This window comes from Phlebotomus argentipes, unplaced genomic scaffold (genome assembly GCF_947086385.1).
Source record: "Phlebotomus argentipes unplaced genomic scaffold, Phlebotomus argentipes genome assembly scaffold_18, whole genome shotgun sequence".
NCBI classification, from domain to species: Eukaryota; Metazoa; Arthropoda; class Insecta; order Diptera; family Psychodidae; genus Phlebotomus; species Phlebotomus argentipes.
This window is the reverse complement of record NW_026776177.1, coordinates 9037543-9057086: the sequence shown is the minus strand read 5'-3', so window position 1 is coordinate 9057086 and position 19544 is coordinate 9037543. Positions and strand designations below refer to the sequence as shown.

The window sequence follows — 19544 nt, the reverse complement described above, 5'->3', positions numbered from 1 at the left end:
AAAATCAAAATACCGCAATAATTTGTTAGCTCAATTTAAAGCTCTCCAAGACTGAATATTGCAGATATATTTTTACTCTGCTTTCCAGCATATTATCTCCCCCTTGGTGAAAAGATGACTAAAGTGGCATCGAAGAGGGTCGCGCGCAGATAAAATGTGACCTTATCGGAGGTTCTTCTTTGGTATTTCGTGGCAAATAAAGGTGGGGCGCAGAAGACAAAATATATGAGCGGGAGACAATCGTCGCGATCTCTAGTCGTGAAGACGTTCCGCGAGAAAACCGGAATTCCAAAGCTCATATTTTGATCATACTTAATTTGCCTGTTTATATGCCCATGAATTGCCCGCCAATATTCGCGCATGATAGTCGCAATTGAAGTGCCTTACGGTAAATCCGCGCGATTGCAGGAATAAGTGCTCCAGGTGAGATTCAACCGACACGATTTCCCGATAAAACCAAATAAATATTCATGCATCGCGCAGGTGTGCTTGTGTGCATCGAGAGCCGTTTTGAGGGTTAAGGTAAAGTGGTTGGAGAAAAAATTGAATGGTGAGAAATTCGCGTCTCTCAATGACTGCATCTGACCCACTCGAGAGCCTATTTGCAAGTGTATCAAAGCCAGTGTCGATGTGTTGAATTTGGTGTGTCTTTCACTTTGGGATCACCAGCAGAACACCTGCGAAAGGCGCCCAGAGATCAAGAAAAGTGAACGTTTGAATCTCTCACCTTGCCAACCCGACCACTCAGTCTACATTGAGATCTCCGCCGCGTTAGGTCAGTGTGCTAAAGTTACTGCGCTCGTGACACTCTGGCATATGGAGCAGAGTCAGGTGAAGAAGGTGTCCTTTTCCGACACGGAGGACGACGCGCCACCGGGGCCGCTGGACCACGCCAGGCAGCTGAACATGGCCTACATGAGCGCGCTGCACACGCCGCCCGATCCCGCCGAGGCGGAGCTGCGCAGGAGTCTGGCCAAGGAGGCCAAGTGCGCGAGTGCCACAGTGAAGCCCTTCAGTGACACGTACAAGACCTTCTTCGCGCCGCCCGCCGACGAGGCGAAGCGCGAGGCACAGCAGGAGTGCAGCGTGATGGAGCTAGAGGTCAAAAGGGACAAACTGCGCTGGCTCCTCATCAGCGAGTGCAGCGTCCTCCTCGGCGAGGACAAGCTCACCTTCGAGGGCTTCCAGAAGTGCTTCAAGAACCAGGTAAACATGATCAATGGCGCCTCGTGAGGCTCCTTCGGCACCTGCTATGAGCGCCCAGCAGCGATCAATTAGCGCCGAGCAGTGTTGAGCTTCCAAGGCAGTGGAGTAGTGAGTGAGTGTCCAAGAAGCTCCAATTGATCCCGCAGAAAGTGATAACCTGTGATTTTCCAGTGCTGAGCAAGACAATCTGGCTCTGGGATAGACTTTTCTTCTTGCACTGCTCAATTTCTCATTAGAATTTTCAAACAGTCAGACTATTCTTCGCCTTATGCATTTCTACTGAAAACTGTTCGTTATCGTTTCAACCACACTTTAATGAGAATTGTGGATAAACTACTTAACATTTAGTGGTGACTTTTGCGCCAAATGAAAGCCAATTAAATTGTCTACACATTATTTAGCAGCAAAAGTCTGGATATGCAAAACAGTGTGCGCAGTTGAGTTCGAGAGTCAAATTTCCACAAAAACTGGACTTGAATATTCCAAGTGTTAATTAGAAAATCGATAGTCAATTTGCACATTAATCACACTAGTTTTCTGCGTCCTAGCGCTCTTCTGCGCTACGCCACTGCGCGCGATAGGCGCATAAAAAAGCTCTCGCGCGCGCGTGAATGTCTGTCCTGATAGAAGCCTCCCCTGGACAGCGTGTATAGTATGTAAGAGTAGCATTACATTTAATCGCAATGTAATTTGCTGGCTGAACATTCTACTCTCGGCTCTTAATGTGTTTTTATTTGAATATTTTCCTTGACCCAGTTGCTGGCCATCAGTGCAAGCGATAGTTTTATGCCTCCTATAATATTAATAAGCCATAAGTGAGATGAAAAAGAATTGGCGAAAAAACAAGACATCAGACAAAGAGATCATTGTACGCGATAATTGGGGAGTTAATGTGTGTGCAAATGTGTGAAAAGGTGAAAACAAGGAGTGCAAAAAGTTTTACTCCTGCAAAGCATTGCGCCTTCTCAATCGGAATTGTGAAAGGTGCTACTTGAACTGCGCTTTTCCCACGGGGCTCTTTTTCTGCTCAACACTTCGCCAATTGCGCAATCTCGAGGGGTTTTTTTTTCTTCGCAAAAAGGAGAGTGGCGAACATCTTCAAAAGCTTCAAGAGCCAATATATTAACTTAGCGCAGAGTTGTTCTTTTTTGCAAAATTAGCGCCAAAATGCTTGTGTGAAATTTTAATGGTAATCACCTTCGAAATGACCATAATTAAAGTCTTGTTCTTTTAAATCTACTGCATCACAACTTTTTAATTTAAGCACAAATATTAAGAGACATAATTTATTACGTGATGGACTTAATGCTCGTATTTCACTTTAATAATATCTCTATTAAATTATATGTTATTATGTGATTAATATACCAATAGAGGAGGATCGATACAAAGTACATTGTGTACACCTCCTTCGAGCTATGTGCATAGAATTCAATTATTTTAAATAGATTGTAATAGATCACGGCGCACAATAACTCAAATTGCATATTTAGAGACATTGTTAAAGATTTTTGAGGTGCGACAAGACGAAACTCACGGGTTTGTAGGTTACCAAAGTTGATTGTTGAAATTTGGTCCGCAATTAAACTGTTGTTTTTCATACAGATACATATGTACAAGGCACATATAAAACCTACTCCTTTAATTCTATTATGGTAATCTCGATTACTTGCATATTTATGAACATAAAAGCGTCTTTCAATTAAATAAATCTATAAATAATCAGTTTGAATGTATGTTTATATGAAATTATTAATTAAAACTTACTTTTCGTTCGAAATACCAATGCAATATTGGTCGAATTTATTTCATTGCTGGATCCACTCAATTCTACTAAATCATTTCAGCAAGAAAAGCTTCATTCCAACAATTGTTCCGCAGTATGAATTAATAATGATACTTATTTTTGTCACTTTGACCGTCAATTCAAAGGTACAAGAAATGAAGGCTGGCAAGCTAATGTTCGTAATATGATCTTGATCGTTCATCACCTTAATATACAATCATAGATCAGAAAAGTAATAATTTAGCGGTTCGTTGCAATTGACTTTTAAATAAGAGGATCATTGAGCATTTAGTCATCGTGTATGGCTAATTTAGATCACACGTGGATAAGCTTAGCACATTACATTGACTTTGTATGATTTTTCGAATATATAAATCGCTTTGTTATGCAAATAGTTAATTAAATAAATTGAATAGCCAATCCCTTCAGGCAATTCTCGTGAGAAGTGTGGTGTTATTGTGTTGTCATGTTGTCTGGCGAGACATCCTTAGCACGTGATAAATGCAAATGCGCGGAGAATTGGCTGGACAAAAGACATTTTGGACTGAATTACTGAATTCAAGATCTTCGGGTGGACTTTCACTTTTTATGTGACCAAATTGAGATCAGGTGAAAAAAGGGGCTTTTTCGCTTCAAAACTCACGCACAAATTAGAGATCTTTCGTGACTTTGAGTAACCTTTTTAATGATCAAACTGAGGCATATATTTTTACGACACTGACTCTGTATCGAATGTGTAATTACACATGTGCAGTTAATTGGTACATTGGCAAGATCACACCGACCATTCGGTCAGTGGAGAAAAGGCGATCCTTTGAGCGCCGTCACAGCTGTGATCTTGTCTCTCCTCCGCGATTTAATATGTCACGAGACCTTCTGCAGCGCGAGTGGGGGATTCCGATGAAGAGAGGCGCATGAAATATAATTTGTCTGACACACTAAATGCTAAAATGATCGTCGTAATATTGGAAACAGAGACTCGCGAGATCATCCTTGATCTCCCGCGATTCTCCTGCGCGCTGTCGCTAAATCACGTACAACTGTGACGAAAGATTAATTGGTAGTGAGAAATGTCAAAAATTCCTCAGTTAATGATTGAAACATTATTGAATGAATCATGAGGTGCATTTTTTCCCAGCATAAGATGCCAATTATTCTCGCAACATGTCATCGATTTTTTCTGTCCGGCATGCAATGTTCTAAAGAAACAACTTTTTTTGTGTGCCACAATTCATCACCCTTTAAATGCATACACACAAATTATGAATTATTGCATTCACACATTCACGACATTCCACACCTGGAATCGGTGCAATTTCCATTTGATTTTCGCGCGCACATTTTGCTCGAGCGCAATATGATTATATATATACTTTTCATGTTGACATGCGCGCGCGGGGGAAAAAAGTGGTGTTTGACCGCATGAAAAATTAATTACACAATTAATTAAACTCTTGGCTTTTTGTCATTTATTCACGCGCGCCAACACACCTTTTTACCTCGCGATCTTCGCCGCGTGCGCGTGAATTCTACAGATTCTCCACACCAGCAACTTCCTCCGCCATCGATCACGTTCGCGCTCTATTGTAAAGCGCAGCGTCTCAAGAGCACGGCTAAACACCTGGTAATTTCACTTTCATTGACACACTGCGCGCGGAATTCTTCGGCGTGCGATGTGGGATATTTGTCTGCCAGATAAAGAGATTGATCATTTGCATTATCGCTGAATAAATAATGGCCAACAACGGTGTAGGATTTCGGTGTGGTGTGAAAAGTCTGCCTAAAGATCCAGCAATAAATCACAACATTAACGCGTGATTATGTAAGTCAGAAGAGAAAGGGCGGGTGTAGGCAAAACGGAGATAATCTGGCTAAAGTTTGTTGTTCTTCTGCTAAATTACTCACTACTTCCACCATAATATTTCCCCCTTTGGCGCGAACCTTCGCGGAGTGTCTCGACATTGATGGTTTATTAGGTTTCTTCTCAGCGTAACTCGCAATGATCAGAATAATTACCAATTGAGTCAATTCAATTCCAGTGCTTAATAAATTTGATATTTGAGATTTCTCTCAAGCTTTCCGGCAAAATCCCGAGTGAGAGATCATACAATACAGTTATTCAGCTATTAAATGCAGGAAATATGATGTAAAGAAATTCCGATGAAACACGCAAATAAAAAATCATGATCAATTGGCAATATTGAGATGAATTGAATCCATTGATTAAATCTCCTCTCGAGAAAATTAATAAACCTTGAAGGATATTCGCGAGATAATAAAATTAACGTGCTTGTTCAACATGAGCACATTTCACCAGCTTTATTGTTTTACACACTCCAGACGCTCGAAATCATGACAGAAGATCATTGGCGATCACATTAATGTCTCGATGAATTATTATGAAAACTCGTTACAAGATATTTTCCTCGTGAAATTGATTCTCTTATCGCCGAAAATCGGCATTTTGAGAGCCAATTGTATGACTTTTATGGTCGCTCAATCATGCTCAAAAGGTGCAATAAACTCCTGCGTCAAGATCGCAATCGCGATCGTTGCTGACATTAATTTATTTGCCTTTCGCAGAAGTTTCTGCGGAATTTCTTCAGGCTCTTCGACCTGGAGAACGAAGACACGCTATGCCAGGAGAAGTGGATTGAGCATCTCAAGGGGCGTCTCACGGAAGAGAAGCAGATCGATTTCGCCGAGCAGCTGGAGTCCGTTGCTTACGTCCTCTGTGGCGATGGCAGGATCTCGTTCGAGAAGTTCTGCGAAATATGGCACGCGAAGGGAATCCTGGACAAGCTCTACCGCCTGATCGACACGGACGGTCTTCATCAAGTCTCCACGCATCAGATCATGGAGTTCATGTCCAATCTCACGAACGCCCGGCCGCGGACGGGTTTCGACAAGAGCTCTCTCGATCGCCTTGAGCACCTCTTCAAGAAGACTGTGGGAAACGAGCGGGAAATCCGACGCGAGGACTTCAAGAAAATCGTGACGTCGAAGAATCCCTTCTTCACAGAGCGCGTCTTCCAGATCTTCGACAAGGACAACTCAGGATCGATTTCACTGCCGGAATTCATCGACGCCATGCACCAGTTCGCCGGGCAGTCGCCGGAGGACAAGATCAAGTTCCTCTTCAAGGTGTACGATCTCGATGGCGACGGTCTGATCCAGCACCGCGAGCTCCAGCACGTGATGCGCGCGTGCATGGAGGAGAACGGCATGCGATTCTCACAGGAGCAGATTGAGGACCTCACGATGGCCATGTTCGAGGATGCTGATCCCTATAACCGTGGCGCCATCACGTACGAGGCGCTGAAGAACCAACTGGAGAAGCACGGCGGCCTGCTGGAGAACCTCAGCATCAGCATCGACCGCTGGCTCGTGCCGCTGCCACAGGAGCCGGCCAGGAAGGCGAAGAAGCCGCTGCCGCACCAGCTGACGACGCCCTACCTGAAGAACAACTACGTCTATCTCACCTTCCTCTGCTTCTTCGTGGCCATCAATGTGGGACTGTTCATCTCGCGCGCCATCCAGTACAGAGAGAGCAACGGATTCGTCATTCTTGCCCGAGCCTGCGGTAAGTGAAATCGCCGCAGAGAATATGCCCAAGGAATACGTAATGCTCTGCTTTCGCCGTGGGAGAGTTTTTAATGAGACCACACGATCGGAATAATTGATAGACTCCCAGCCAGAGCTGCTCTATTTATTGGGAAAATCACCTAGATCGAAAATTAAGATTGAGAACTTAGTTTTTCTCTCATAATTCACTTTCTCATTTATCATTATTTTGGTATTGACGGCTCTGTGCAACTTTTATGTTCCAACCTTATTCGACAAATGGTTTACTTTTAACACATTCAAAACGAGATCTACAAAATTGCATAGGCAAGTAAGTTGAGAGATCTGCGCCATTCCGAAAAATCCCCATAATCTTCATCCTCAAACTATGCGGTTTACCACTCTGCCTTCCTCTGCCCGTCTAATTCGATTGAGTCGTCGTCTGACCAACTTCCGATCTGGTCAGTTCCAAGATCGGCGAGTCGGCGACAAAAAGCATGTCTTGGAGGTTTATTGTGAGTTCTCTTGGGAATTTCTGCCCCGCTTCTCGCTAATTCACTGTGATTTCTCAATCAGTGGCTTCTCGCGCTCCTTCTGGCCTCCGTGGCCCACATTGGCGCGACCGTTGACCTGTCCAACGTGAACCTGGCCACTTTCAAGTACTTCAAGCGCCACGAGCTGAGTCCCGTGCAGAAATTCCAGTCCGTTCTCGTGTACTTCACGCTCCTCCTCTTCGGCCATCCGCACCAGTCGCATACATTCCCTGTTTATTTCGATCCGGAAGCCGGAAGGCGCTGGAGACCACACTTCCAGCGACAGTTCGGGAGACATGGAGAGAACCTGATCGCGCTGCTGGGCAGCGGGAAAACGCGCGGAGATCTAATTCACTATGGAGCCATTCCGAGGAGTTTTCCGCGCTTCTAAAATAAATATTTGCAGACTCTTCTAAGTTGTGAATAAATCTACTGGTTTGGAACACGTTTTTTTTGTCGATGATGATCTCAAGTCAATAAGAGAGGAAAATAAATGATTCTGAAGATCTGTCGATCAATCACTATTTAAATATTTGACGATAATAATAATTGATCATTAATGAATTCTGCTTATTCAAATCGTTTTTCAATCTGTGAAATTTCACACATAATAAAGGCCAAGGTTGAAAGATCATTCTTCTTATCTCCAGGACAATGTCTCAACTTCAACTGCGCCTGGGTCCTTGTGCTGATGCTGCGTCACACGATCACCTTTTTGAGGACGCGGGGATTGGGTGCTTTCATCCCGCTCGACCATCACATTTACCTGCACAAATTGACGGGCGTTATGATCGCCGGATTCAGCTTGGTTCACACCATTATGCACCTCTTCAACTTCACCCTGATCGTCGCCCACGATCCTGTGGTCAATCACGGCAACTACTCAGCCGCCACCTGGATCTTCACAGCTACTCCCGGCCTCTTCGGACTCATTCCAGGCTACGCGAATCCCACTGGAATTGCGCTGCTGTGCGTCCTCGCCGTCATGTTCATCTGCTCGCAGCCTTTCGTGCGACGCGGCGGAAGCTTCGAAATCTTCTACTGGACGCATCTTCTCTACGTGCCATTCTGGTTCCTGGTGCTGATCCACGGGCCAAACTTCTGGAAGTGGTTTATTCTGCCAGGACTTATTTACACCTTTGAGAGAGCTTTGAGGTGAGATCTGCAAGATCTGATGATCATGTAAAATATCAGACACCATATTATCTTCCCCTGAGAAATTTCAGATTAATCTGGATGCGTTCGCAGCGCGGGAAGACCTACATCTCCTCCGGATTGCTCCTACCGTCCAAAGTGACTCACTTGGTCATCAAACGTCCACCGCATTTCCACTTCCGCCCTGGTGATTATGTGTTCGTCAACATTCCTGCCATTGCCAAGTACGAGTGGCATCCTTTCACGCTCAGCAGCGCTCCAGAGCAGGAGGATTACATGTGGCTCCACATTCGAGCCGTTGGAGAGTGGACGAATCGCCTCTACAGCTACTTCGAAAGGGAGCAGAATCGCCTGCACAGCGGAGAAATTCCTCCGGCCTCTTCTCAGGACATTCTCAGAAATGCTCCAAAACCCGCGAAGACCAACAGCTTTGAAACCCGCATGGAGAAGGTTAATGAATCCATGGAAGCCAACGGAGAAGCCTGTGAAGAGAAACCAGCGAGAAGTCTTCCAGGAACGTCCAAACTTGCTCTGGACAACACGAAACCAGTAAAGTTTGAGCGGCAGATTTCTGAGAAAACAGCAATAAAGAAGCTTCAAGCGTAAGTTGGAGACCCACAGATCAACTTACAATTGGTGATGATCACTTTCCTTGTGCAGATCCATCCAGAGAACCTTCTCCAATGCTGACAAGCAGAAAAATCCCGCAAACGGAGAATACTGGAATGAAGGATTCACCATGAAGCCAGAAGCAGAGCCAGCGAGACCGCCCGTTCCCAGGAAACTCACTCCGGAAAAGAACTTGAGGATGCTTCTGTTCAACAACAAGGCGCCACTGGAGAAATCCCTCTCCATGCCAGACGTGAATAATCGCGTGAAGAAGCGCGAGCGCTTGATGGTGTAAGTTTTTTGCAATCTGAATACGAAACACTACGGGTGCACTAATGCCCTTAATTTCTTTGTCTAGATTGAGAGAATACATGCGATCGGAGTCCGAGAGATCCTTCGATGAGGGCCAAATGCGCAAGGCTCGTCTGCAATCTCTGGGCCTGGCCTATTTGAGTCCCCAGAACAAGTCTCTGGCCCAGAGCTTCCGCTACATGCGCAACAAGCCTACCATCATTGCTTTCAAGACGCCGAGCTTGGAGAACTGCGAACAGAGACCGTCCACTAATTCCATCGGCTCGATGAGTGAGTAGTTTAGCTAGGGCAGAACGCATGCTCAGGACCTCTATTCCACTGCTTTCATTTACAGTTGTGTCTCCTGGAATGTACACGCAGAAAGAGGCCGAGGAAGGCAAGATTCTCAGGCGTCTTGGCAATGAAGAGAGCGAAAGAGGACCTCGAGCAGTGAATTATCCAGTCGGAAAGCCTCTGGAAGTGAGTTTTAACATTAAACAGTACCATAGAATTGTTCAACATTTCGAATCTTGCAGATCTTCATCGATGGACCTTATGGCGCTCCTTCGAGTCACATTTTCAGGGCTCAACACGCAATTCTAATTGCTACAGGCAAGTTGGATCCTAAATTTTCACTTATTCTTAATTCTATCGTCATCAATCTTTTGAGGTTCAGAAATCGATCCATTTCAATTGAAAATGATCGTTTAAAGACATTGAAGCACCAAACCTGATAATTCAATTCATTTCTCCACAGGAATCGGCGTGACGCCGTTTGCCTCCATCCTGCAGTCCATCATGCATCGCTACTGGAAGGCGCGCCATTCCTGTCCGCGCTGCAACTTCCAGTGGTCCAGCGAGATCCCGCAGAGTGTCATGAACCTGCGCAAGGTGGACTTCTTCTGGATCAATCGCGACCAGCGCTCCTTCGAGTGGTTCGTCAATCTGCTGTCGCAGCTCGAGATCGAGCAGGCAGAGCTGGGCGGCGCCATGGAGCGCTTCCTGGACATGCACATGTACATCACCAGCGCCCTGCAGAAGTCCGACATGAAGGCCGTGGGGCTGCAGCTAGCGCTGGACCTCCTGCACCAGAAGGTGAGACTCACCGAGATGGATTTCAGGGGATTCTCACGGTTTGTTTCGTTTGCAGGAAAAACGGGACTTGATCACTGGCCTGAAGACGCGCACCAACGCCGGCCGTCCCAACTGGGACAAGGTGTTCAAGCAGATCCAGGATCAGCAGCGCGGCAAGGTGACAGTGTTCTACTGTGGACCACCGCAGTTGGGCAAGACACTGCGCTACAAGTGCGATCAGTACGGCTTCTCCTTCCGGAAGGAGATCTTCTAGCATCGCTCACGAGATTTTGTACCATTTTCTTTGTTATTTATTGTAAATGTAAAAAAAACACAATTCTCTACTTGCCTTTCTTCCTCTTCGCCGCCTTCAGGGCATCCTCCAGAGGCACCAGATCTGTGATCTTCCTCCTCTTCACCTTGTCTTCCTTCAGCCGCTTGAATTTCCCACCCGGATTGTCGGGCTTCTTGAAGATCTTGCGTTTCCGCTTCTTGGCGTCCGTTGTCTCCTCAGGTGGCGCCATCAGCTGGGCATCGTTGGCGGATTCAGGCACCACACAATCCTCTGCAGTTACGGGATCGCTGGAGATAATCTTCAGTTCCCCACCATCGCGATTGAGAGTGTGATAAAAGTTCGAGAGCGCGTCGAGTTTGCCAAACAGAGAGTTCAGCATCTTCGTGATCTCCTTCTTCTCGGGCGCTTGCTTCTCCTCTTCGGCTTCCTGGCCACTCCCGGTCTGCTTCAGGTACGATTTCTCGTACAATTCGCTCAGAGGAACGGAACTCTTGTTGTGATCCAGTACGAGTTCCTTAGTGAAGCGCGTTTCGTTGTTTTCGCGCACTTTCCGGACGACATTGTCGTAGCACTTGGACTGGATCCTCTGGACGATAATATCCTCGAGGCTCTTGGAGGTCTTCTCGGTGATTTGAGGTTGTGGTCGAGCGCCCAGGTCGAATTCCAGCACTTCTTCAAGGAGATTGTTCTTGTCTCGCTTCGATCCTGTGATTTCACCCTTCATTTGCCATGACCTTCCCTGCAGAGCTTCATCCTCGAGCTCAGAGATCTTGTCCTTTAGCTTTTTGGATACCTCCTCGAAAGTAGATTTTGGGTTTTCTTCCCCTTCGGCTTCTGGCTCGCCCTCTGATTCCTCTTCTTCCCCTTCTTCACTACCGACGTCATTTTTTTCCTCTTCTGATTCTTCCTCCACAGGATTCTCTTGCTCTACTTCCTCTCCCTCGCTCTCCTGATCTTCTTCTTCTTCTTCCAACTGCTCTTCTTCGACTGCCTGTTCTTCCTCAACACTTTCCAAAGTTTTCCTCAGAATTCTTCCACATTTGTCCACAAATTGAGGTATCACCGCTTCATTATTGATGTCTATTTGCTGAAAGATCTGCTCCTGGTCAAGATTATCTACCACAAGCGAGAGAAGATTCCCTTCTTCCTGGTCAATCGCCAAATCTGTCAAGCACTTCACAGTCGCCAACAATTTTGCATAATCTTGCTGTTTTCCCCTGAAAATTATAGAGATTTTTAGCGGATCTCACGCTTGAGTAATAAATCAGGACTTACTTGATGAAATTATTCTTGCTATTCATGATTTTATCGAGGTCTTTCAGGAGTTTTTCCACTCCTTTCAACTCCATCGTGAACACGTGTTTTTGTTTGGAAATGTCACAAATGAAAACAACACATATGCAGTATCAAGCATATGCTGCGTATTAATGACTAAATGTCAGTGTGTTTTGTTTTTATGGCAGTGAAAAGAATGTTTATATCGTGACAATCGTGGGAAAATGCAAAGGAAATGGGGGAAGAGGCTGTGAATCTTACGGTAATCAATGAGGAGATTCGTACCCGGAAGCACACGATGCGTCTCTGCCTCGGGAATGATTCTGATGACAAGAACAGTGCGAATATCGTCGTTGGTGAGAATTAATTGCTTTGACAAGCACTTCCGGGCTCTATATATCCTGGAATTTCCTCCTATTTTCAGATCAGACACCCACTCCCACGAGGCTAATCAGAAACTGCGAGGAGGTGGGCCTCTTTGAGGACCTCAAGCATGTGAATCCTTTCGAGGAAACCTTCAGACGCGCCGTAGAGGACGCGAAAACACCCACAGAGACGAATCTTCTGCTCCCTGAGGAAGCGAACTTCGAATCCGCGGCGAAGATTGTATCCGAGGACACTCTCCACACGCCCCACATCTTCCCGTCCACGTACTTCAGCGCAGAGGTGCAGGAAGTGGCCGAGACGCAGACGAAGGAATCCGCTGTGGAGGTGCAGAGGAAGCGAAAGTGGATGCCAGCCAATTGGAGACCTTCGTCAAGGAGCCAGAAACCTGTCCACATTCAGCCCAAGGTATCTACACCGCAAATCATCCAGCCGGCGATCATTCTTCCGCCCACGGTCATCGTGAAGCTCAATCCCAGTTCCGTGGCCGGAAGCGTGCCGGCGATCAGCATCCCAGCGGCCACAGTGACTCAGAGCACGGCGAGTATTGTGAAGAAGAGACTGAGAATCCTCTGCAGCGAGCAGAGGACCAAGAAGGACGTGCGAGTGGAGAAGGAAGTGAAAAGAGAGACGGTGATTGAGAAGAAAGACACGAAAAATTCCCCTGACCAGAGCAACAAGCTCAAAGGAAACAACGAGGCTGTCAAGAGATACAGGTGAGAAGTTATTCAAAGCATTGCCTCAAGGAACACTGAAAACACTTGGTGTGTTCTTTCTCGTTTTTCAGGGCGAAACTGAAATCATACCAAGACTTCCTGAAGACCAGCAATCAGCAGCTTCAGAATGAAAATGCCCAGCTGAAACAGCAGAATGAGAAGCTACGAAGTATTCTCAGGAAGCATAACATTAGCATACCGGAAGAACTGCTCTCGGTGGAACATGGAAAATAGTGGAAATAGAATAATTTTTTTTAAAGAATGCGCCAATTTTCATTTTTGCATACAAGTTTCACTGCTGTTTCACGTAAAAACTGAACGAAATGGCGTGTGTCATGGCTAACTGAACGAAAGCATCAAGCCGCATTTCAATCACGATTGGACACGATCTCTTCGACAAGTGATAGCCAAGCGCGGAAGGAAGATCGAGAAAATCGTCTGTTTCTGTGAGTATTTAAGAAGAAAATAGGATTTCTGCACAAAAAGGAAAGCCTTATTTCTGCTTTCATTTCGTTTCGCTAACGATGCGGTGAACATTTCACAGGTAAAATCAGCGTAAAGAGAAAGATGGAGGAATCACGAAAAATTGCCGGATCGATTTTAACAGAATCGATTCTGAAGCTCAATAATGATTGCTTGTGGGAAGTTTTCACTTACCTAGACATCCGGGAGTTGATGGTGGCTGAAAAGGTGTGTCGGTGGTTCAAGGAAATTGCAGAAATGATCTACAAAACGCGACAAGTGCTGGATTTGAAGAGTTATGATGGTTATGATCCTGGCCCTGCTAAAAAGAACTTCAAGATATTCACACTGAAGGAAATTATTGATATCTCAATCAAACTGAAGCCCAGCAATATTCACACCTTTGAGGCGAATGGATACTCATAACTTCATAACTTCATAAGAGCTCTCGTGCCGATTCTACGCAAGAGAGCAAATATCCTTGATCTTCACGGCCCTAAATTGAAGGAAAACACAATCGATATTCCAAATCTGAAGATTACATAATGAGATTGAGATGCTGAAAAAAGAATTGCAGTGGCAATAAAACAACGGAATTATAACAACATTTTAAGTGTTTAATCGCCACTTCACATCTCCTGGTTTATTTTTTTTTACATAATCCTTGTGGTTTAATATTCAATATAGAGTTCCTCTGCTATTTTTCCTTATTCTGAGTTCAAGTATTTATTCATTTATTCCAAATTCATTTAATCTCTATTCGAAAAACGTTTCCTCACAAATGAGTGAAGTTTATTGGAGGAAAAAGGGATCGAAAATAGGGACGATTTGTTATTTTTTTTTCTTCTTCGTATAAAAAATTACGTGAATCCATCGATGGATTTTTTTACTCTTTGCAAACTTGTCTTTTCTCATTTATTTAAACTTTGTTTTGGAGAAACTCAAAGAGAATTTACGTGTGGAAATAAAGATGTTCACTAGAGATAATTTGCTTTGCTCCTAAACTACATTTTCCTCACTCTTGCATTCCTTTCTTTTTAATCTCTACGCTTGTTTATCTTCCATTTAAGCTACAGTAATTTCATGCAGAGCAACTAGTTTGTTTAAGTATGATAGAAAAGAGTAGAAAATGCAAAATTAAGATCTTCTCCACTAATCTATTATTACTTTTTACAACTTTTTTCACGTTTTTCTCCCTTCACTTTGCCCTCAACTTTGCTTTATCGCGACCGAAAGGAAAAAGAATACCGAAAACTTCTCTAAGCTGGAAAATCAACACATTTAACACTGAATTGTTTGCAAAAGGATTACAAATTCAACACTTCTTTCTTCGTCATCATTTTGCTTTCAATAACAATTATTACTTTCATTGGAAGTGATTTTTCTGTGGCTCTTTATCAATTCACAATATTCATTGCAAAATATATTTTCGTTATTTTTTCATTGATTCTCACTTTCTTTTTCTGCTTCTTTTTTTTAAACATTCATTTAAGGGACGGTGATGTCAAAAAATCCAATTTTCTGCTCTTCTTCAACTTCTTTTCGTCAATTTTTTTCCATCAAAATTACATTATGGCTCGGTATTTGAGAAATTTTGTGAGAGACTAACAATTTCCATTCAATTTTTTTTTCTTTCAACAAATCCAGAACAAAACGGAACATTTCCAGGGAAAATGCCTTCGGGAAGGACATTTTGGACGCATTTTCTGTCTAAATTCTTTCGCGCATTCGCTTCTAAAGGGCACGACTTTGCACAATTTGTTTTCTTTCATTCTCCAATCAATTTTTCAGTAAGTATACAAATGTTTTTCTTCTCTAAGGACAACTTTCTTCCATTGCGTGAGTTTTAATTTTATATTGCAATTAAATATAAATTGGTTAGACAATTCTAAATGTAAATAAATTGAATATAACAATTACTTCATCTTGTGTTGAATAAATAAAATATATATATATAATATAAAAAATATCGATTAATATAGGCAATAATTGGAGGAATATTGCAGAAGCGATCCGCAGTAAACATAAGTTATTCAAATATGTTAGACAAAATTAATCACTTTTCTACCTTTTGCGCACATCGAGAGACTTTCTTTCCCCGCTTCCCATTCGAATGTTATCAACCAAATTTTATAGACACTTTTCTTCCTTTTAATACTATTGTTCCCCGTTTGCAATTCCCCAACTTTTGCCATTCATCGCAATATTTGGTCTACGACGTTCTCTTTCTTTCTATCTTTCGCTCTCTCTCTGTCCATAAGAAACTCATCTTGATATTCAATAATTTCTCCTCTTTCTGAAGATGCCCAAAAGAAATGTAGGCAAAAGGAAAGACCTACATCTTCAGCAGTGTGGAAACTAAAGCTAGAATCTTGCGATGCATCGAGAGTTCGTGTTAGAAAAAGTTGTTGGGGTTGGAATTGTTGCTGTTGCTGCTTCTTATGGGCGTTCGCGAAAAGGACGACTTCGAGCCGCCGCGCGCCGGCTGCATTGGGCGTCTGGCATGGCGCATTTCCCTACAAAGCACCAAAAATCATTATAGAGATCCCGTAAAAGAGGCTGATGGCAACTCACCTGTCCATCTCGATCTCCTCCAGGCGCTGCGTGAGTGTGAGCTTCTGCTGCACAGCCAGCCTGAGCAGCTGGTTGAGCGTCTTCTTCTCCTCCTCAGCCGCCACCAGCTGATGATGCAGATCGTCCACTTGCGTCACGTACTCCTCGCACCGCGCAGCGAACATCGCCCGTAAGCCTGCGGAGAGTGAGAGAAGAAACACAGGTCAAAATCAGGTCAAGATTGATAAAGATTTGAAAAAGAATGGATAAATTTTCTGAGTTTGCCTAGAAACACCGAATAAAAAGATCTGCGGTATGCAAAATTGTCCCATTTTCCCCTATTTTATTCTTTTGTACTCACTTGAGAATGTCGCGGCGTCTTCCTTGAGCAGTCTCAGCTCATTCCTCAGCTTGGACATTGTCTCGCTGACGACCAGCTTCTCGTTCTCGTACTTGGACTTGAGATTGGTCAGCGCGACCTCGGCCGTATTCTTATTGGACTTTAATACCGTTCGCAGCGTGGCGATTTGTTCGCGCTTGGCGGACAGGAGACTCTTCAGTTTGATGATTTGCTCCTGCAGATCCGCGATCTCCTCGCGGTTCTCCTTGTCCTCACCCGCGCTCGCCGTGCGTCTTGTGCCCTGCTTCATGTCGATGGTCTTCTCCACGGACGCCTTCAGATACTTGATCTGGTCCGCCAGCGTGTCCACGTACTTGCGGATCTCCACGGCGTCCGACAGCGCCTGCAGATCCTCCATCGTCTGCGGCTTGCCGGTGAGCGTGTCGGACTTGAATTGTGCCTGGATGGCGGACAGCGAGTCGCTGCCCAGGTCGTCACTCTTGTGGTCCAGCAGCACACGGTTGGGCGTCTCCGCGTTCACCGTGCAGACTAGATGGTACAGTTGAGCAAGATCATCGCTGAGCGCCACGAGAGTGTTGCGCGCCGAGCCCAGACTCTGGCCAGCGTTCTGCGAGATGGCCGTGAGGATCTCCACGTCGCTCTGCAGATCCAGCGATCGCTGCTCCGTGGTCAGCAGGCGGTTCTTCAGATTCGTGATCTCATTCCGCAGCAGCACCATCGCGTCTGGACAATTGAGATTCTTCTGCAGCTCAATGAGGTCCGCCTTGAGGCTGTCAATCTCCTTGCCGCTGAGCAGGAACCAGCCCGTGTACTGCGCCACGAGCGCCTTCAGCTTCTCACCCACCAGATCCTCCTTTGGCGTCTTCTTGGCCATGTCCTCAGAGTCAATTTGCCGCTTCAACTGTTGCAGCGCCTCCACGTGGGCGCTCAGCACGCTCACACGCGACATGAACGCCTGCAAGTCGCTCTGACTCTTGTCCAAGTTCTGCTGTGACTCGCGCAGATTCGCCGTGAGGCACTTCTTCTCCGTTTCCAACACTTCCAGCTGCTTCTCCAGCTTCTTCAGCTCGTTCAGGTGGATCTCCGAGAACAGATCCACCTTTGTGCCGTCCGGCGACTTCAGCTCACTCGACAAATCCGCCTCGATGCGCTTCAGTGCCGGCAGATCCTCGTCCCCGTCACTGTTCATGTTATCGCCGTCCATGCCGCGGATGTTGTACGCCAGGTTGCTGATGTTGTATATGCTCTCGCGGTTGATATGTGCGTCCAGTTCCTTCTTCAGCGCATACTTGGCTTCGCGCTCGCCCTGCAACGCCTCCAGCGCCTCCTCCATTTGCTTCTCGGCGATCTTCTTGAGGTTCGCCAGCTCCTCCACTTGCGAATTGAGCAACTCAATCTCCTCCGTCAGCCGCCGGATCTCGTGCTTCGCGCCCTCGAACTCCACTTGCGAGCTCCGCAGACTCGACACTTGCTTCTGCAGAGAGATGTTTTCCTCCTCCAGCTCCGAATAGTCCGACAGCATGCGCGTCTCGCGGAACTTCAGATCCTTCAGCTCCGCCTTCAGCTTCATCTTCTCCGCCTCCGTGTCGGACTTGTCGCGCCCCATGTCAGAGTTCTCCTGCAGCATCCGATCGCGCTCGTTGGCGACGCGCTCTAGCTCGTGTCGAAGCTACAAAGAAGACAATATTTTAGCCTCAATCTCCGTCCAAAAGCCTTTTCTTCCCCGGGGATTCCACACCTGTTTCACTTCGTTCTCCAATTCTAGGATGTGCAGATTGAGCGACGTCTCCATTGCGGCCGTTTCCGTGAGCAAGGACTCTTCCTGTTCAATTCCCGTCTTCGTTGTCACCTTCTGCGAGGTCTGGAACTTGGCCAGAGCCTGAAAGGAAGCATTTCTCTCAGTGTTTCTCATTCATCTTCCCCTAAAACAAAACACTGTAAACAACATTTCAAATCATCGCCCCAGCGACCAAATGAGTCCGTCAATAAAACAGCTCATAAATTACTCTTTTGCGATTGATGTGCGTGATGGAAATAAATTAAAAAGTCACACAAATAATTGAAATTGTAGAAAAAAAACTCGAGTACTTTGAATCCGTGCGGAGAGAAACCTGCCAATTGCCAATTGACGCTGGCATGCCAGAAAACGACACGAGCGCTCAACACGCATCGGAATGGCGGCGGGCAATGGCGAAAGCAGCGAAAAGGGGCCAATAAGAGAACCAAAATGTGATTTCTTCGCATGCAAATAACGATTCTTGAGCAAATACTGCTCTAAGTTGACACTAGAGGGTCCCAAGAGGAGAAGTAACTGGGAACAGAGGGAGAAAATTGATAGGAAAGTGGGCGAAATCCGGGTAATCTGAAAGGGCGATTGAGTGGAAAATTTTTCACCCAATTTTTACCTCCAGAGTTATGTCTAAGTCATGCTTTGTGTTCTCGTAGAGCGTCTCCAGCTCCTCGCATTTCTGCTGCAGGTGCGCCTTCTCCTCCAGCAGCACCAGTCCGTATTGGGCAGACTGGATCTTCTCGCTGCTGGCGATCTCCAAATCGCGCCCCAGTCGCTCGACTTCAGCACGCAAATTATCCACTTCGCTCGCTGCCATCGTGTCACTTTCACTTATTTAACAATTATTCAATTCATTAACATTACGATTTCAGTAGACTTTATGGACGTATTGATTTCGGTTTAACATTAAAAGTGGTTTAGAAAAAAAAGATGACTGGACGATGAAAATTTCCTCCTCGAACTCCAACACAATGATGGAGGAACTCAACTGCAGCGCCAATGGAGCGTCCGTGACTGGTGTCCAAACTCCGAGTTGTCAAAAAATGTTTTGACGGCGCCTTGACAAGCACATTTTGGTTAATCCAAGAAGTTCAGATGTGTTTAGAGATTCATCGTTGATCTTCAGTGAAATTGCCTTCAACAAATTGTTGGAGGTTTTTTGGAACTTCACATTCTACCTAATTCACTGCTCAAACTGAGTTTAGAAAGCCCTAAATACAATTTTATAGCAATTCACTGTCTTTTTAGTCTTGTACGGCAATTTCACTTTTTCTCTTGCTCGCAATATCCGTGACGACGTCTACAAATTCATCGCTTACAAAGGGAGACTTTTCGCTTAAAACCACACGTGAGTCTTTTGCATTGATTTTCGCACTTTCTGCCAGCTGTAGAGCGTGATTGGCCTGGACAACTGACCAGGAATCAATCCCTGACGCGTTGCCGGAAGAATTTCCCGAGAAGCTGCTTTCGTTCGCTTGCAAACAGTGAGTC

General features: G+C 45.3%; 5 protein-coding genes across 5 annotated transcripts; 3 read left to right on the top strand and 2 right to left on the bottom strand.

Annotated features, from left to right (window-relative positions):
• Positions 1-1089: 1089 nt before the first annotated feature.
• Positions 1090-10497, top strand: LOC132259289 (NADPH oxidase 5). Its single transcript, XM_059756852.1, has 10 exons — positions 1090-1206; positions 5576-6575; positions 7740-8244; positions 8316-8846; positions 8905-9144; positions 9212-9435; positions 9500-9624; positions 9681-9756; positions 9902-10239; positions 10295-10497. Exons 1-10 carry the CDS (start codon positions 1090-1092, stop codon positions 10490-10492), a joined length of 3354 nt encoding a protein of 1117 aa, XP_059612835.1. The 3' UTR covers positions 10493-10497.
• LOC132260338 (uncharacterized) lies at positions 6927-7562 on the top strand. The gene is made up of 2 exons (XM_059758386.1): positions 6927-7071; positions 7133-7562. The coding sequence occupies exons 1-2, from the start codon at positions 7054-7056 to the stop codon at positions 7478-7480; spliced, it is 366 nt and encodes a 121-aa protein (XP_059614369.1). The 5' UTR covers positions 6927-7053; the 3' UTR covers positions 7481-7562.
• Positions 10498-10516: 19 nt separating the features above from the next.
• Positions 10517-11890, bottom strand: LOC132259288 (U3 small nucleolar ribonucleoprotein protein MPP10). The gene is made up of 2 exons (XM_059756851.1): positions 11789-11890; positions 10517-11730 (listed from the first exon to the last, which is right to left on the bottom strand). Exons 1-2 carry the CDS (start codon positions 11860-11862, stop codon positions 10560-10562), a joined length of 1245 nt encoding a protein of 414 aa, XP_059612834.1. The 5' UTR covers positions 11863-11890; the 3' UTR covers positions 10517-10559.
• Positions 11891-11952: 62 nt separating this feature from the next.
• LOC132261119 (cyclic AMP-dependent transcription factor ATF-2) lies at positions 11953-13951 on the top strand. The gene is made up of 4 exons (XM_059759687.1): positions 11953-12144; positions 12213-12888; positions 12960-13334; positions 13433-13951. The coding sequence occupies exons 1-3, from the start codon at positions 12024-12026 to the stop codon at positions 13120-13122; spliced, it is 960 nt and encodes a 319-aa protein (XP_059615670.1). The 5' UTR covers positions 11953-12023; the 3' UTR covers positions 13123-13334; positions 13433-13951.
• LOC132261118 (protein bicaudal D) lies at positions 13947-19083 on the bottom strand. The gene is made up of 5 exons (XM_059759686.1): positions 18670-19083; positions 18003-18143; positions 16265-17933; positions 15925-16099; positions 13947-15866 (listed from the first exon to the last, which is right to left on the bottom strand). The coding sequence occupies exons 1-5, from the start codon at positions 18868-18870 to the stop codon at positions 15746-15748; spliced, it is 2307 nt and encodes a 768-aa protein (XP_059615669.1). The 5' UTR covers positions 18871-19083; the 3' UTR covers positions 13947-15745.
• Between the last annotated feature and the right edge of the window lie 461 nt (positions 19084-19544).

What these genes read in the sequence shown, in the direction of transcription:
- LOC132259289 (XM_059756852.1), top strand. Translation starts at nt 1,090, where the DNA reads ATGGAGCTAGAGGTCAAAAGGGACAAACTGCGCTGGCTCCTCATCAGC. An exon ending in GCAATAAAGAAGCTTCAAGC is followed by an intron (nt 8,847 to 8,904) that starts GTAAGTTGGAGA and finishes TTCCTTGTGCAG; the next exon opens with ATCCATCCAGAGAACCTTCT. An exon ending in TAATTCCATCGGCTCGATGA is followed by an intron (nt 9,436 to 9,499) that starts GTGAGTAGTTTA and finishes TTTCATTTACAG; the next exon opens with TTGTGTCTCCTGGAATGTAC.
- LOC132259288 (XM_059756851.1), bottom strand. Translation starts at nt 11,862, where the DNA reads ATGGAGTTGAAAGGAGTGGAAAAACTCCTGAAAGACCTCGATAAAATC. An exon ending in AGCAAGAATAATTTCATCAA is followed by an intron (nt 11,731 to 11,788) that starts GTAAGTCCTGAT and finishes TATAATTTTCAG; the next exon opens with GGGAAAACAGCAAGATTATG.
- LOC132261119 (XM_059759687.1), top strand. Translation starts at nt 12,024, where the DNA reads ATGGGGGAAGAGGCTGTGAATCTTACGGTAATCAATGAGGAGATTCGT. An exon ending in CAGTGCGAATATCGTCGTTG is followed by an intron (nt 12,145 to 12,212) that starts GTGAGAATTAAT and finishes TCCTATTTTCAG; the next exon opens with ATCAGACACCCACTCCCACG. An exon ending in GAGGCTGTCAAGAGATACAG is followed by an intron (nt 12,889 to 12,959) that starts GTGAGAAGTTAT and finishes CTCGTTTTTCAG; the next exon opens with GGCGAAACTGAAATCATACC.
- LOC132261118 (XM_059759686.1), bottom strand. Translation starts at nt 18,870, where the DNA reads ATGGCAGCGAGCGAAGTGGATAATTTGCGTGCTGAAGTCGAGCGACTG. An exon ending in AGACGCCGCGACATTCTCAA is followed by an intron (nt 16,100 to 16,264) that starts GTGAGTACAAAA and finishes CACTCTCCGCAG; the next exon opens with GCTTACGGGCGATGTTCGCT. An exon ending in GAGGAGATCGAGATGGACAG is followed by an intron (nt 15,867 to 15,924) that starts GTGAGTTGCCAT and finishes GGTGCTTTGTAG; the next exon opens with GGAAATGCGCCATGCCAGAC.